The following is a 16,559-nucleotide window of genomic DNA, read 5'->3' on the forward strand; positions in this document are numbered from 1 at the left end:
ATTATATTAATAATATAATGATATGAGTTTATATGAATATATGATATATTGTTTTAGATAATTTGCAATTTCTAGATAATTTTGCAGAAAATCGACCTCATGAAGTCGGTAATTTGCAATTTCTGGGAATATTTTGCATAAAAGTACTTTGCAATTTCTGGAAATATTATGCATAAAACCGACCTCATGAGGTCGGTAATTTGCAATTTCTTGGAAAGTTTTGCAGAAAACAGACCTCGTGAGGTCGGTATTCTGCAAAAAATTTGGTAGGATCCAGCTGCTATTCCAGCCGCCCCCCTATCAAGATGAAACAATTTTATATTCAACTAAAACCAGCTCAAATAGCTGCCAACAATTCACCAAAGTACTGAAAAACATAAAACATTAAGCTACTTCAATAAACACATATATTACAACCAATAATACGTCAAATTCAATTCGAAACTACTTCAAAGTTGAATCAAAACGTCATTCAAACATTCCGAAGAGACATTAAGCTACTTCAACATTCGCAAACATCTACACAACATTAAACTACTTCACAACCTTTGCAAACATCCACAAAACATTAAACTAGTAGATCTACACTAAGTTAGTCTACAACATTAGACTAAGTTAGTCTACAACATTAGACTACTTCACCCCTCACAAACATCCACAAAACACTTACACAATCCACAAATCCATTCTTCGGGTTCTTCACTGTTTTTTTTTTCTTATTCTTCTTCTTCACATGAGTGATTCTGAATGTCTCATATTGAGGCAATATCCTCCCTTGTTTGAGTTCCTGCAAAAAGAATAATTGAGTAATTAATAAAGAAAATGAAATAAATTACCAACTTTTTTAAATGAAAATGAAATAAATGGAAGATTTAACTCGCAGATAGAAAATATAAGGAAATGTATCTATAGTTCTATACTAACACCTAAAAAAGAGCAAAGAGGTTTTGGCAGATAACATTGTGAACCCAGCTAAATCAAAGTGCTTCTCTAACCACTTCACCAGCAAGAACAGAGAAGAGGCCAATAGAGACATTGAATTGAATGCACAGATGTGGATCCAGAATTTGAACATACATTGGGATTCTTTTCTCCTCATCGCTAGCCAGTCGGGATGCTATCTCTCTTCTCCTTCGTCACTTAACCATCAAAATATGGTATTTAATTAACAAACTCTTTTTTTGATATTTACTAGTTCGGTATCCTACCATGGCCGTTTTACTGGGTCCATATTCTATTATGTACACTAATTTAGTGAATTTTTTAACTTAGTGTCTAAGCCAAAGTTACTGGGTTCGGACGAACACTTAGTCAGCTCCTGATTGAATGGATGATTAGTTTCTACTAAATCCTCTCTCCCACTGTCTATAGCCACTATACTATCACGATTTGTGTTTGTTTTCTGATCATTATCAAATATCAAGTATGAATAAAGAACAGAAACCATGGGATACAATAATGGTATAACGAAAATCTGTAATCATTTGTAATCTCCATAAAGAAGAGCAGACTATCAATTTTTCATCATCACTAGTGTCTTCCTCGGTAAGGACACAAAGGGGCTTAACAAGAAGCCTCACTGATTTCGAGAAAACAAAATGCTTTATATTTCTTCTGATGAGTTGGAGTTTAAAGCAAGGAAAAAGATCTACCTCTCCACAAAATAGGAAGCAATAGGTCCAGCAATAGCATGTGCAGGAGCTAGTTTTCCAAGCTTTTCCTCCAAACCAGGAGCTGTGGCCTGGAGAACCAAGTAAAGCACAAATTAACCAACCAACAAAACTAACATTCACTGAAAATCTAACAATGATTAAAATAGATAAGCACTAATTTCTTCAAAAACACATAACATTCACCAAGAAGTGCTATTACCTTCAAAATGATTTCGGACCACGCTCTCTGCTTAATATCCATCAAATTCATCCCTGCACCGTCAGTATGATCAATGCTAGCATAGCCCCCAATAAGCAAAGATGCCATAAAGGAGCTAATAAGGGAGATCCTCTCAGTATTATTATAAACTTCTGGTTGTGTCTCAAAAAATCTACGGATCTGCGGACCGGTAAATCTCTCGTATGCACGAGAACCGGTAAGTCTAGACAACTTCATTGCCCCTCCAACAACTTTTCTATCGCCTTGCATTGTTCCGTCGTTCTGCTGTCCATCCATATTGGAGATTCTTTTGTCGAAAAAGCATTATTTAGTTGCTCTACCAATGATTTCTTAGAGTCTAGAGACGATAATATTGAAGCACTGCCTTTTTTCCAATATACACTACCATGTTGCTGTCCACTACCAGAAACAGCAGCAATTTTCCCAAAATCCAATTTTGATGATTTTTCGAGTCTTTGAAGAATCAATTCAAATGCCTCTACCCACATTAATGTGGGTGAAACAATTCTTCCATTTACTAACGGGTCGCGATAAACGCCACCTTCAGTTTTGTAATGAGATAACTCAGAATCGAAATTAATCAATTCTGCAGCCACAATATTCAGATTGGCATCAAGCACAGTAGCCTTCAGTGACCTGATAATCCACAAAAACAGAAACAAAAAATCACACATGACCCAATTACTTTATTTTTCTTGAAATCACAAATACCCAGTTGATAATAAACCTAACACATTGCTCCCTCTCTCCCAATTTATGTGACACCTTTACGATTTCAAGATCCAAAAGCACACAAAGCACCTATTCATAATCAAAACCAAGAAGCAATATGGAAATGAGTTATCAAACATCAAGAATCATTAACACCCCCACCTTTTTTTTTTTTAAAAAGAACAAGAATGTAAAGACTACATTTTTTTTTTCAAAATTCTCAATCTAGTAATGTAATTTTCCATAGCTAAAATCAGCTCTCTCTCAACAAAGAACCACAGTTCCACTCTGGTAAAAAAATCCCAAATTATGATAAGACAGAAAATATGTAACACCCACAACAAGAAAAACAAACAGATCTTTCAAAAGGGTAAATAAGCAGCCAAGTTAAAACAAAAAATAAAGTAATATAAATCGAATTACCAGTAAGAAAATAACTTTTAGCTACTCAATACAAGACTAACCTAAACATGCTTATACTTCTACAAATCCAGTGGAAAAAGAGAAAATATTCTTTTGCTTAGTTTAAAAACTAGATGTTTCCATTACCTAAATGCCATAGAGTTACGACTAAATGCTCGTTTGAACAAGATACAGGAGCTGGAAATAAATTACAGCCAAAATTATAACAGTAATCACTGGTCACTAATATTAATTTCGTTTAACTATAACCCAAAAAATAATCAACAAGACCCACAAAAAAATGGAGCAAAAAACCAATGCGCATTAACGTTTCCAGCTATAATCAGCCAAATACACTAACTCATAAAACCAAATCAGTGAGAAACTTACCAAAGAAGCAAAAAACTAAATGTGTCTTGAAGAACCCTAAACTAGAACCCAAGCAATTAAAAAACATACCTGGAATAGATGGTGGTGGCGACGAAGCCGGATCTAGCTGGCTGGCGGCGGAGCTGGCTATCGGCGAAGGTACGACGATGTGGGTGAGGATACGGTGGTGGTGAAAGGAGGAAAGAGAGAGGAGTGGGCGGGAGAGGGGGCGTGGGGGTTTTAAATTTTGAGTGAAAAGTAAAAATGGGGGTAAAGGAACAAAGGGTTAATAAATTAAGTGATAAGATTTTTTTTTAATTATATTTATCGACCTCACGAGGTCGGTAACTTAAATAATTATTTTTTGACAAAATATACCGACCTCATGAGGTCGGTATATTTAATAATTTTATTTTTTATTTAAAATAATACTGACCTCGTGAGGTCGGTATTCTTTTAAATTAAAAATAAAGTTATAATATTTATCATCAAATAAATTTCTGACCTAGTGAAATCGGTACATTATTTTTTCAAATTTTGGTACAATATTACTGACCTCATAAGGTTGGTTTATTTTAAAAAAAATTAAAAAATAAATATTACGACTTTACCGACCTCATGAGGTCGGTTTTTTTCCGACCTCAACTGAGGTCGGTTTTTTGAGGTGGGTAAAACCTGTTTTTTTTAGTAGTGATGTAACATCATACCCATGTTTCTTCCCCACTACTCATACTTCAATTTAATTTAATTTCGGTGTATTCCTCTCCTACTATACTTACAATTATAGGAGGAAGAACATATATTATGTCTATTATTTCCGTTATCAATTTCTCAAAAGGTAGACACAATTCTTTCACCACCTGGAGAAGAATCCAGGATGAAAAAATGAAGACTCATATGGATTCATCTTAATCACGCAGAGATATATTGGAAAAATTCAACTGTTTTAACGTCTTTTACAAATTTAGAGGAAATGATATACTCCTGCTTTGTTCAATTAGTATATCTTTTTATTTTTTCCGACTAAATCATCCTCCATTTTTGTCTGTTTATATGTGTATCTGTTAATTAACTTGTATTGATGACACTAATTAACCTGCAGTTGGAGTACTTGGAAGAAAAGAGAAAGATCTGGTAAAAGGTATTCTGAATTCACTAGCTACCTAATTTATCTCTGGACTGAATAAACAACTGATAAAGAAATTAATGATGTTGAATCCAAGAAAGAATAACAGGGTGATTTATTTTTGGGTATAAAGTTTCACTCTTCTTGATTGAATTTGTTTGATCTAATTTTATTTCGTTTTCCTCGTGTTAGGGGAGAAAATGGAAATGATATTCTTTTATACAATAATTTCTTTTTTCTTTTAAGTTTAGTGAATTTCAGCTAATATGTAGACTTCAACATTTGTAAAGAAAACTGACATCTGAAAGTATTCTATTTTTTCAGTGGGTTATAATTATTTATTTTGGGGTTCTATGTAGTTCTTTTATCTTTTTCATCTCTCTTTACATTCTGAGAAGAAAATGAAATAGAAATTGAGTTTCTGTAGCTTATGAAGTGGCTCTGTAGTGTTTTAAGAAGTATTCATGGATTGCTTATCATATTTTACTTTTAGTGTGACTTCATTTTATTCTTTACTGGGGTTTCATCTATATGGCTCTTATGGAGTAGGAGAATCGAGAGGGAAGTTAATGAAAGAATATAAAAGGAGAGAAAAAAAAAACAAATAAAAGAATATAATTCTCAAGTTGTTTAAAAAGAAGAAAAGTTTCTTGAGAATTTTTTTTTTGGGAAATTTACATGGTATAGAAAATATTAGGCCTTATTTATATTTCGTAGCTATATTTTGTCCAAATTATATCTCATAGCTAAATATTGTATGTCAATTACACAAGATAACTAATACCTCTTAATATACTGTTCCTTCCCACTGTTAGTGTCAAGTTTTAATGATGACAATTTTAATTGTGTAAGTATAGAAATTAAACTAAGTACGAGCAGCAAGGATATCAAGGAAGTTGACTACATGTGTGAACCACGGAATGAAAAAGCCCATAGATCCAGTGAGAAGCCCAACAGACGCACATGCAAGATGGGCTTACACAAGAAATATTCTTCAACCCTTCAACAAGGCACAAATATATGGTGTATATTTCGGTGGCTAAAAGAGATACTTACAGCTAAGGAAGTAGTACAAATCAAGTTCAAGGAAGGAAAGAAGAGTATAGGATCTGCCGCATTAAAGGAGAAATATTCAATCAAGTGTAACAATCTTCTTGATTGAAGATGCAGTTCCATCACGTAAGGAAAGACCATCAAGACGCATTAAACAACTCTAACCTTATTCTTGGAAATAGGATCACCAATTCCTTTTTCCAAGGATCAAATCCCTTGGGTTGATATCACTGCGTGAAGAGCCTGAACAACCATAAAAGGCGGCTTCACAAAACAAGAAAAACATACCTTAGTCTCATTCTCTCAAGCTCTCTACTTTACTTTTCACAAACATTGTATTTCTGAGTGATCTATAGTGCAAAAAAAAAAAAAAAAAAGGAGAGACATAGTATAGTGTGTGAGGCATTGTATAAAAAAGACTACGAGTGTTTTGAGTGTAGACGTAGGAGCTTCATTCAAATCACCCTTGTACGAAACATTTTACAAAAGAGCTGCAGAGAACACGTACCTTGCACTCCAAGGGGACTGGATTAAGATTTATATTGAATCTGAACCAATATAAAATATCTGGTGTCATTTACCTACTGCATTTTACTTTAGCATTCACTGAGTTAACAGTCGACTACTAGTCTCACTTAGTCGACTAATAAAACGAAAAAGTTACAATTCACCCCTCTCTTGCACTTTCACCTACTGTATCATTCTTTTCCCTCAACCCTCCCTTTCTTCTTCCTCAACTCTGGCACTCCAATCGATAGCCAAAGTATTTCCTTCATCCCCCTTCTTCTCTAACCTTTGTGCTTGTATATCTCTCTCCTCTCTACCCCTCAGCCACCCCACCCCCATCTCTCCCTTTAGGGGTCGCGCCAATTCACACACAACTTCTTTTTGTAATTCTGGGTATTCGAATACCCCCCGAATTTCGATCACTAAGGTAACCCCTTTTTCCCCTAATCAGATCAATGGCAACAGAGATGGCACAACCAGATGCAGAAGGAATCGATGGCATCCATATGACATGTAATTCATGGCCTCGTACCAAAGTCGATTTTTTTCCGATCTGAGTATATTTTCTCAGATCTAAGTGTATTTTATTTCTTGTATCTCAGATCCATATGTATTTATTTCTTGTATCTCAAATCTGAAAAATCTGAGTGTATTTTTTTTTTGTATCTCAGATCTGAGTTTATTTTAGTGTATTCGTTATTTATTAGTTATTTCAGTGTATTCGTTATTTATTAATGTAAAATAGAGTGTTTCTTTTATGTATTTTTCGCTTGTATTTTCGAAAGAGATTTTTTTGTATACAAATGAATACATTGAATTTTGAATACAACTGAATATCCTATCGTATTTTGCATTTATGTTGTTTGAATACAACCGCATTTAAATACAATAAGTTGATTACAATGTAAAAGTAGTTACGAATGAATACAGCCGAATTGAATACACACGAATTGAATACAGCGAAATACAATTTAATTTAAATACATTCGAATTTAATACAGCGAGAACCTATTATGAATACACTGAAAAAAATTCGCTGGACCCATCTAGTTGTTTGCTATGAGCTGTTAATAAGCAAAATGTAGTTATGCCCGATTTTTTTAAAATGTAGTCATTTATGAAATTTTCACTTTTGTTTTTCTTCTTTAAAGAAAATCTAATAGTGAAAATATCGTCCATCTAAGCTCTAATTTTACTAAGATATTTATATATAAATTTGTTTTTTTTCAATTTATATACATGAAATTTTTGTCTTCTATCTTCATTAAATCATATAAAAAGTTCAACACTCCATTTGAATTTTTTATAACCGTGTGAAGCACGGACTTATTCACTAGTAAGGGTATATGTTGGTAAGTAGCAAACGACAAACTTATAACTGTATTCTAGTTTTTTTTTTCTTTTTCTTTTGTCATTAATGTTCCACCTAACAAGTATTCTCTCTGTCCCATATTAGTTGTCCTGTTTCGCTTTTCGAGAGTCAAGTTTATCAATCTTCGAAACTAAATTGAATTAGATTAATTCAATATTTTAAAATTATAATTTGGATATTCTAAAACTACACGAAAAGTACTACAAATTGCAATTCTTCTTATATTAATATGGTGAAAAAATATATCTCAAAATATAGGTTAAAGTTTATATAGTTTTACTTTAAAAAAAAAAAAATGGACAAGTGATATGAGACTGAGGGAGTAATTATAATATGAGGTTTGTACCTTTGAGAGACGACTTAAATATTGTCATTATTCAACGTATGAGCACATTCAAAGATTCCGTGAACCATCTAAAACAGTGGTGAAATTGAATATGAGAAAAGTTAGTGTTCTGATTGCTGCTGCTATTCATGGTCCAAATTGAGTAGACCCTTACGGATTATTCACTCGGAGATTATTCCCTATGAAGTAATTTAATTTTAAAAGTCGAAAATTAAAGTAACACCATTATACTCCGTATATCTTAATTATAGTTTAGTAATAAAAAATGATATGCACATATAATATATATGTTTTGCATTCATAAATTTAGTATAAACATCAGATGAAAGTGCTTATTTTTCGTTTCTTGAATCCATTCGATTAAAAAGTGCACAACAACTTCAACATTCATCAACTCATCAAATCCTATAAGAAATTCGAGGATATGTTTTTATTTTTTTCCATACACACATGACACATACACAATTAATTTCTGTCCACATATACAAATAATGTGGACAGAAATTCATATACGCGATTGTATTTGTTCTTGGACCTTGGTAATGCAAAGGTGTCACAAAATCCTAATGATTTGCCTCATCCTTATCTCTAGAAGATTAAAAAGATTATCCAAATAATATAATCCAAGTCAAAATTTGCACACATGAACGAATTCTTGTTCACACTACTAACAGTAATTTTTGTCATCCGTCATACGCTCTCTTTTTGTAATGGTAGTTATGCTAGATGGCGATTTTTCTCTATTTTGTCGCGGGGGGGGGGGGGGGGGGGGTAGGTGTAGTTCATTCAACGACTATAAATAGGCATCGTTAACAAAGTAAACGTACATAGTGTCTTGAAAAATATTGTGAAACATGGGAGTCCATAATATCATGAGAATAAAAATAGGTCTCATGAGCTTATTCTTACTTGAAGTTAGTCTAGTCCTCGGAGATATAGGCACCGCAACATCTTATCATCCACCTTATACACGTAAGTTTTTTTTTAACTTTTAAACAAATTATGCGGACTTCTTCCTTATTATGTACAAAGACGAAATCAGGATAATTTGTGCGAATTCAACTGAGTTCTTTAATTTGTCAACTGTTCACATTATTTGTATCTATGCAAAATATTTAAAATATATATAAGATTAATTCACTAACTCTATACTTAACTTGAATTTGTCTCGAATTCATCCATATGTCTGTTTGATATTTGTTTCTTCTGCTGTTATAATCTTCTTTTTTGAAAAAAAAAAAAAAAAGAAAAATAAAGATGAGGTAGGTTTACTGGAGAAAGAAAAGGTAAAAGAGACAAGAGTATCGGTAGTACTGGAACACTATAATTAAACCTGTTTAAATACTGTTCAACTAATGTAACACTTATATAATACTTCCTCGGTCCTAATTCAATTGACACAGTTTAACTAGGCACAACATTTAAGGAAAAAAAAATGAAGACTTTAGAAATTTATTGTTTAAAATAAACCTTAGACATTTGTGTGCGTGACTATAAATCATTTCATTAAGGTAAAATGAGAATTTTTAATTATAAAATGTGACATTCTTTTTTGAACAGATTAAAAAAAAATGTGCCATTCAGACCGAGGAAGTAATTACTTTTATCAAACATGTCACGGTAATAATCTTACTTACTAGTAGATATTAATATAACAAAAAAGAAAGAGTTCTCAGCTAGACTTTTTAATTCCGCGCGTTGATTCTTCTATAAAAAAAAATATCACGTACATTCTTTAATTTCCAGCAACAAGATGCAATGGGAATAGAGCAGATCAGTTTCCTGCAGGGAATTTGTTTGTGGCAGTAAGTGAAGGTCTTTGGGATAACGGGGCGGCGTGTGGGCGGCGTTACAGACTGAGATGCTTGAGTGGAAGTGGTCGTAGGCCGTGCAAGGGCGGCACCGTTGATGTTAGGGTGGTGGATTACTGTTGGGAATAAAATAGACCCGCAAAATAATATTCACGGTATTAGTGATAAACGCGGAACACTAAGTTATGGTTAAATCAGCAAGAATAAAATGCAGCAATAATGACACCAAGATTTTACGTGGAAACCCTTCTGAATAAGGGAAAAAACTACGGCCAAGAGGAGCAGCTGATATCACTATAGTAAGGAATTTTACACTGTGTAGTAACGAGTATAAATACTCCTAAGACAACTACACCCACAAAAGAAATAACACTCTTTTGATTTCCCACCTTACTATAATATCACTCACACTCTATTTTTCTTCACAGACTATTTTCTCACAGTCTATGGAACACCTCACTTTGCTCTCACTCAGATGTATTGTCTGAGATTTTGGTGTGTATAGCAAATGATCTTGGTGATGATACAAATGAACCATAAGCCGCCTATTTATAGGAATGAATTTCCTATGATGAGGTAAGCGCTTACATCACGACTATGATGAGCTAAGCGCTTACATCACGACTATGATGAGGTAAGCGCTTACATCACGACTAAGATGAGGTAAGCGCTTACATCACGGCTATGTGAACAAAAGAATTGACTTGTTGGCCAATTCCACAATTGCTACCAATGTGATTTTGTCAAAGGAAGAAAAATCTTCCTTTCTTAAAATATGGGATAGAGGACTGGACCCCACAAATCTCCCCCTCCAGTCCCATTCACCTGAAGGAGGGTACACTGGCTTCTAATTTGAGTGCATGCCGACAAGTTCTTTGCACGATTCGAACTTGTCTCTCGGTACCACCTTGGTCAGCATATCTGATAGTGCGACACACTTCTGCAACTTCGACTGCCATGGTATAGCTCCCCCTGAGCTTCCTCTTAGATACCTGAGTATCCACTTCATAGCTTCCCAATGCTCTTTCCCTGGATTTTCGAGAAATCTCCTAACAACACCGACTGCATGAGCAATATCTGGTCGAGTGCATACCATTGCATACATCTTGTTGGTACGAGTTTTTCGAGCATACAAACTGTTATATCCCGTATTTTTGAACCTCGGAGCATCTGCTGGGGTGGGGCCCACATACCGAGATTTTTTTTGGAACATCTGAAAAGTCATATGAATCACATATGTAAAGTTAAACACAACTCATGAAGTACCTTTGGACCAAATCAAAGTGGAAACCCTCCAAACGAATATTTTTAAGAAAACGTTTTCGGGTGACCTGACTTTGGGGGGCAAAAACTGTATTGTAAGTTTGGAATTTCGAAAATACCTTGAAATAGAAGTTGTAGATAATTGAATTAGCTTTCCATCCATAGGTCGTGGGTTCCCAGGTGACGTCGGTACAAGGAGATATGAACGTTTTAAGGTCGAAAGGTCAGTGGGCTAGGCCCAACTCGGGACCAACCGAGTTGGCCCAAAACAAATGAAAAAACAATTCAGGCCCAAGTGAGGAGCCATTCGGCCATGGTCCATAAAAAGGATCCAAGCCCATGGAATTAAGTCATGTGGTCAATGAATAAAAGACCACTTAATCATCCAAATTCCATAGAACTTTCAAGAGAAAGAATAGGAGGAAAAACAAGAGAAAAACAAGAACAAAAAGAGGGCATTTCGGGTTTGGCCATAGAAAAATCACCCCTCAAAATCTTGCCTCTAAAATTATTTTCTTGTTGAATTCCTACTAAATTAAGTGTCCTCTACAACTTGGTGTAATTGTTTTGGAAGAAGGAGCACTTATTTCTTCAAGTTGACAACTTGTTCAAGTGAAGAAGTTTGTAGAAAAAGGTAAGAATCAATTCCTTTTTCTTATGTTATGAAGGTTTGTTTATGTTGTGGTATGTGGAAATGAGTAGAAATTATGGAAATAAGGAAGTTTGCAAAGTGGGTATGTATATATATATGTAGCCATGGGTGTATATATGTTGTATACATATATGAGTTGAATTTTATGTTGCATTCTAGTTGTGGTTATGATGGAAATTATATTGGGAATGAAAGTTGAATGAATTTTGGTTGAAGTTGGAATATAGATGATTATGTCACTTTAGAATAATTTTGTGATATTATGGAAATGAAGTTGTTAAGATGTGAATTATGATTATGGTTGATGAATTTGGAAGTTGGAAATTTGTTATGAAGTTGTATGCCAAAGATTTGATGTTTTGCATAAGTTATGATTTTGGCGGAAGATTGTATATCATGTATATCGAGTGTATATCTTAAGGAAAACGATATGAAATGTTTCTAGAACTATATGGTGATGATCATGATGGTTGTTGAATATGAAATTATTGATCTTAGTTGAAAGTTGGGTTGAATTGAAGATTATGTCAACTTCTGAGAAAAATGACTAGTTGAAGGATATTTGTGTTTTTAATGTTCATTGTTGATATTGTTGTTGTCGTTTGGGTTGTTGTTGATGATTTATAGCCGAGTTGAATTCTCGGGGTGTCATATGTATAGGGGAAGTGCTGCCGAAATTTCGGTAGCCAAATATGCTTAAAGTTGAAATAATGGCATTAATAATTCACAATTGGTAAACTTGACCAATTGCAGTTTTTCGACGAAACGGGAAGTGAGTTTGGAAAGGCTTAAGGAGCGCGAAAGGTATGTAAAGCAACCCCAATTCTTCCCTTGGCATGCCCCTAGTGTGTTAGGGTCGGATCCGGGCCTCGAAGGACCTCTTGGCCCTCGGAATCCGCAAGACAAAATTTCAGTTTTTCCTTCAGTAGAATTGAACCATTTTGATACGCTTTTTCTGAAATTATGCAATTTTGCTCTAAATTATTCAGAAAGTCATAGAATGTTTGTATAACCTTTTTAGGTGATACTATATGCTTAGAGGGCACAATTTGAGCCCGCCGCCTTGTTTGTCCCAAGGCGGGCCCGCTATTTACGGTTTTGCCCCTAATGTGTTAAAGCTTCCTTTTTAAGCGATTTTTGAAAGAAATGTTTTAATTACCCTACTAATCGCTTAACGAATATTATTTTAAATATTATAAATTATTTTGACACTCGGAATGACTTCGGGAAAGTTATACTTCTGTAATTTATTATGATATCCGAAATACATTTATTATGATTCCGTCCGACCCCATTGGATTTGTTTGTCTTTGATACGCTTCATCGAGTCTTTGAAAACATTTATTATATTTTTAAATTGCATTAGTCTCTCACTACTCCATTCGTGGATGTCCCAATGTTTCCCACACTGAGCCCGGGCCAGGATATGTTGTCAAGCGTAATTCTCTGCATTGTTCGCCGCGCCCCGATGTGAGGGGGCAGGTATACGCGTACATGGGTCTGTGGAGTATGATGTGCCATGTCCGCCTATTCTGATCTGATCTGTTATGGCCATTCTGATATGACATTTTATGATACGGGGCCACGCCCCCTTTTCTGATTCCTCTGTATTGTGGCACCAGTGTCGGGAGGGTGACCACGTTCTGTCTGCCGAGTCCCGTGGCAGGGATCGGATATGATATGACATATGTTTCTGTACACATTCTGTCTGATTTGGAAATATGCATTTGACACTCTGGATTTTGTATCCATTTTCTGTAATCATTATGATTTGACTTCTGTGATTCCGCTTTACATATTCAGTACATATTTCGTACTGACCCCCTTTCTTCGGGGGCTGCGTTTTCATGCCGCGCAGGTACTGACGACAGGTTCGCTGATCCACACATTTAGGATCCTATTTCTGCTATTTGGGGCGCTCTCTTCTACAGAGCCCATCTTTTGGTACAGTCTGTCACTGCTATCTGGATATGTACTTTGTTCAGGGTATGACGGGGCCCTGTCCCGTCTTATGATTATGATATGTTCTGTAGAGGTCTGTAGATACATCTGTGTGGGTTCTGTACATATGTTTGGGATATTCTGTTCTGTGATGGCCTTATCGGCCTATGTGTGCCAAGTCTGTTTTTCTGCTAAATTCTGTAGCGACCACTAATATTATTATTATATTATTATTCTGTTAATATGCTAATTTGGGGTATCGGGTACGTATAGGTGCCCAGCTCGGGCACTGGTCGCGGCCCACGGGGTTGGGTCGTGACACAAACTTTCAAGATGCTTCCATAGGGTCCGAGCATGTGTCTCCCCAGAAATATGGTTCAACACATTATCGTCAACCCACTGTCTAATAAAGCCGCAAACCTGCCGATGCAACAAATTCCACTCTTCATCTGATTTATTATCAGGCTTTTTATTGGCAAAGACATGTTGATGAAAATTCTTGACATAGAGCAAATCTTCTATTTTGCCCTTCCAAATGACATAATTTACGCCACTCAAAGTAACCATTCTACTAGTGTTGGCTTCCATCATTTATCACAAATACAAATACTATTTTATTCGAATACCAAATTAATTCATTTCTGATGTGAAAGTTCAGACTGTGCTGCAACCACAGAGCATACTCAGACAGAACCTTGGCTTTGATACCACTTGATGGGAATAAAATAGACCCGCAAAATAATATTCACGGTATTAGTGATAAACGCGGAACACTAAGTTATGGTTAAATCAGCAAGAATAAAATGCAGCAATAATGACACCAAGATTTTACGTGGAAACCCTTCTGAATAAGGGGAAAAACCACGGCCAAGAGGAGCAGCTGATATCACTATAGTAAGGAATTTTACACTGTGTAGTAACGAGTATAAATACTCCTAAGACAACTACACCCACAAAAGAAATAACACTCTTTTGATTTCCCACCTTACTATAATATCACTCACACTCTATTTTTCTTCACAGACTATTTTCTCACAGTCTATGGAACACCTCACTTTGCTCTCACTCAGATGTATTGTCTGAGATTTTGGTGTGTATAGCAAATGATCTTGGTGATGATACAAATGAACCATAAGCCGCCTATTTAGAGGAATGAATTTCCTATGATGAGCTAAGCGCTTACATCACGACTATGATGAGATAAGCGCTTACATCACGACTAAGATGAGGTAAGCGCTTACATCACGGCTATGTGAACAAAAGAATTGACTTGTTGGTCAATTCCACAATTGCTACCAATGTGATTTTGTCAAAGGAAGAAAAATCTTCCTTTCTTAAAATATGGGATAGAGGACTGGACCCCACAATTACTGCCACAAACGGCCATGCCAATCCACCATTGCTCTCTCAGCTGATGCTTTTTCCCAAATCTCTCGTTCTTCTATGGCTAAAATTAACATCGAATACATCCAGTAAGTTCTCATTTTGGGAACTGATGATTATTCAGAAGGTCACTCAACCAATTGTTATTATTTATGAAAGTCACTTTTTTTGTTTAAGAAAATTGAAATCAAGAAGAAAAGTGATCGACTTCTGAGATAATAATTATTAGTTGAATGATCATCTGAGAAATAACCCTCATTTTTGTCTATTGTTCTTTTGTGTCTTTCTTGGTCATTTTCCTGAACATGGTTCATGGTTGTTTTGTAGGATTTAGTACGGAGAATTGCTGTGGCTCTTTTCCCAGCCTATCATTTTTGACAAGATTTTGCAGTTAGTTTACAAGAAACTGAAGCACAGAATAAGAGAGACTAGCTAAAAATTGGTGGCAAGAAAAGTTATATAGAGGAAATAACCTCTCGCATAAATGTAAAGTAAAATTAGGTACAATACATCCAATGTGATCACTCTCTTTTTTGAATTCTGCACACAGCACGAGTTTGATGCATCAAACTATATATCACTTTTAAGTAGAGCTGGTGAAAAAATCATATGTACTTGTTGGCCACTATTGAAGTCAGGAGTGTTTATTTTTCTTTTTGGCATGACCTATTCGAAATCTACTAGAACTCCTTTCATAGGGGTTCGAATTCAAGACCTTTTATTAAGGGTTAAGGATGGAGGGTAATAGCGTACATAAATATTTCAGAAACTGTCATTTGAAGAAGTAATAATAACAAGCACATAAAATTTTAATGAAATATGAAAGAAATTGTATTGACAAGTAATCTATATGAAATATCTTACATGTTTATTTGTGTCTAAGTGTCCTAAATATGTAACTGCTTAAGATATATCTTGCTACTTATGTGAAATCATTGATAGTACACAACATATTACCCCAATATTTTCATTTTGTTTATTATCTATACTAATTTCTACTCATGTGCCTTGTACGTATATCACACAATTAATCAACGGAAAAGGCTTAAATATGCCATCCAACTATCGGAAATGACTCATTATGCCACTCGTCAATAGTTTGGCTCATTTATGCCATCAAACTATAGAAAATGACTCATTTATGCCATCAAACTATAGGAAATGGCTCATTTATACCACTCATCAATAGTTTGACTTATTTATGCCATCGCTCATTACCAAAATGACTCATCCATGCCATTTTTCATTAACGCCAGTTTTATAATACCAGATATGACACGTGGCCTCCAATTAGAGGTCTACGTCGTTTAATTAAACATGCCCAATTTTAAATATCAAATTAATAAAAAAATCCGATCCATATACCTTACCCACCCACAATCATAATCTAGTTGGAGTCCACGTGTCATATATGGTATTTTAAAACCAGCGTTAATGAATTTTGATAACAGGCGATGACATAAATGAGTCAAACTATTGATCAGTGGCATAAATGAGTCATTTTCTATAGTTCGATGGCATAAATGAGCCATTTCCTATAGTTCGATGGCATAAATGAGTCATTTCCTATAGTTCGATGGCATAAATGAGCTAAACTATTGACGAGTGACATAAATGAGCTATTTCTGATAGTTGGATTACATATTTGAGCCTCTTCCGATTAATCAATACAAACTTTATTAAGATCATGCAAGTATCATTAAAACATGTGGTAGGTATAAACAAAATTA

The 16,559-nt window shown here is 34.9% G+C and overlaps 1 protein-coding gene and 1 pseudogene across 3 annotated transcripts; one reads left to right on the forward strand and one right to left on the reverse strand.

Annotated features, from left to right (window-relative positions):
• Window positions 1-427: 427 nt before the first annotated feature.
• On the reverse strand, window positions 428-3,164 carry LOC132637592 (xylulose kinase 2-like; annotated as a pseudogene).
• A 5,452-nt stretch (window positions 3,165-8,616) lies between these two features.
• Window positions 8,617-14,922, forward strand: LOC132636134 (EG45-like domain containing protein). 3 transcript variants are annotated; one of them, XR_009581048.1, is made up of 3 exons: window positions 8,617-8,751; window positions 12,259-12,309; window positions 13,364-13,772. XR_009581048.1 is itself a non-coding variant. In XM_060352841.1 (3 exons), the coding sequence occupies exons 1-3, from the start codon at window positions 8,634-8,636 to the stop codon at window positions 14,920-14,922; spliced, it is 405 nt and encodes a 134-aa protein (XP_060208824.1). In that variant the 5' UTR covers window positions 8,623-8,633. The 3 variants fall into 3 exon arrangements, 1 of the variants encoding a protein (XP_060208824.1); XM_060352841.1 differs by lacking the exons at window positions 12,259-12,309; window positions 13,364-13,772 and adding exons at window positions 9,526-9,700; window positions 14,811-14,922 and having other exon boundaries at window positions 8,623-8,751; XR_009581047.1 differs by lacking the exon at window positions 12,259-12,309.
• The last annotated feature ends 1,637 nt before the right edge of the window (window positions 14,923-16,559 follow it).

Source organism: Lycium barbarum, chromosome 4 (assembly GCF_019175385.1).
Source record: "Lycium barbarum isolate Lr01 chromosome 4, ASM1917538v2, whole genome shotgun sequence".
NCBI classification, from domain to species: domain Eukaryota; kingdom Viridiplantae; phylum Streptophyta; class Magnoliopsida; order Solanales; family Solanaceae; genus Lycium; species Lycium barbarum.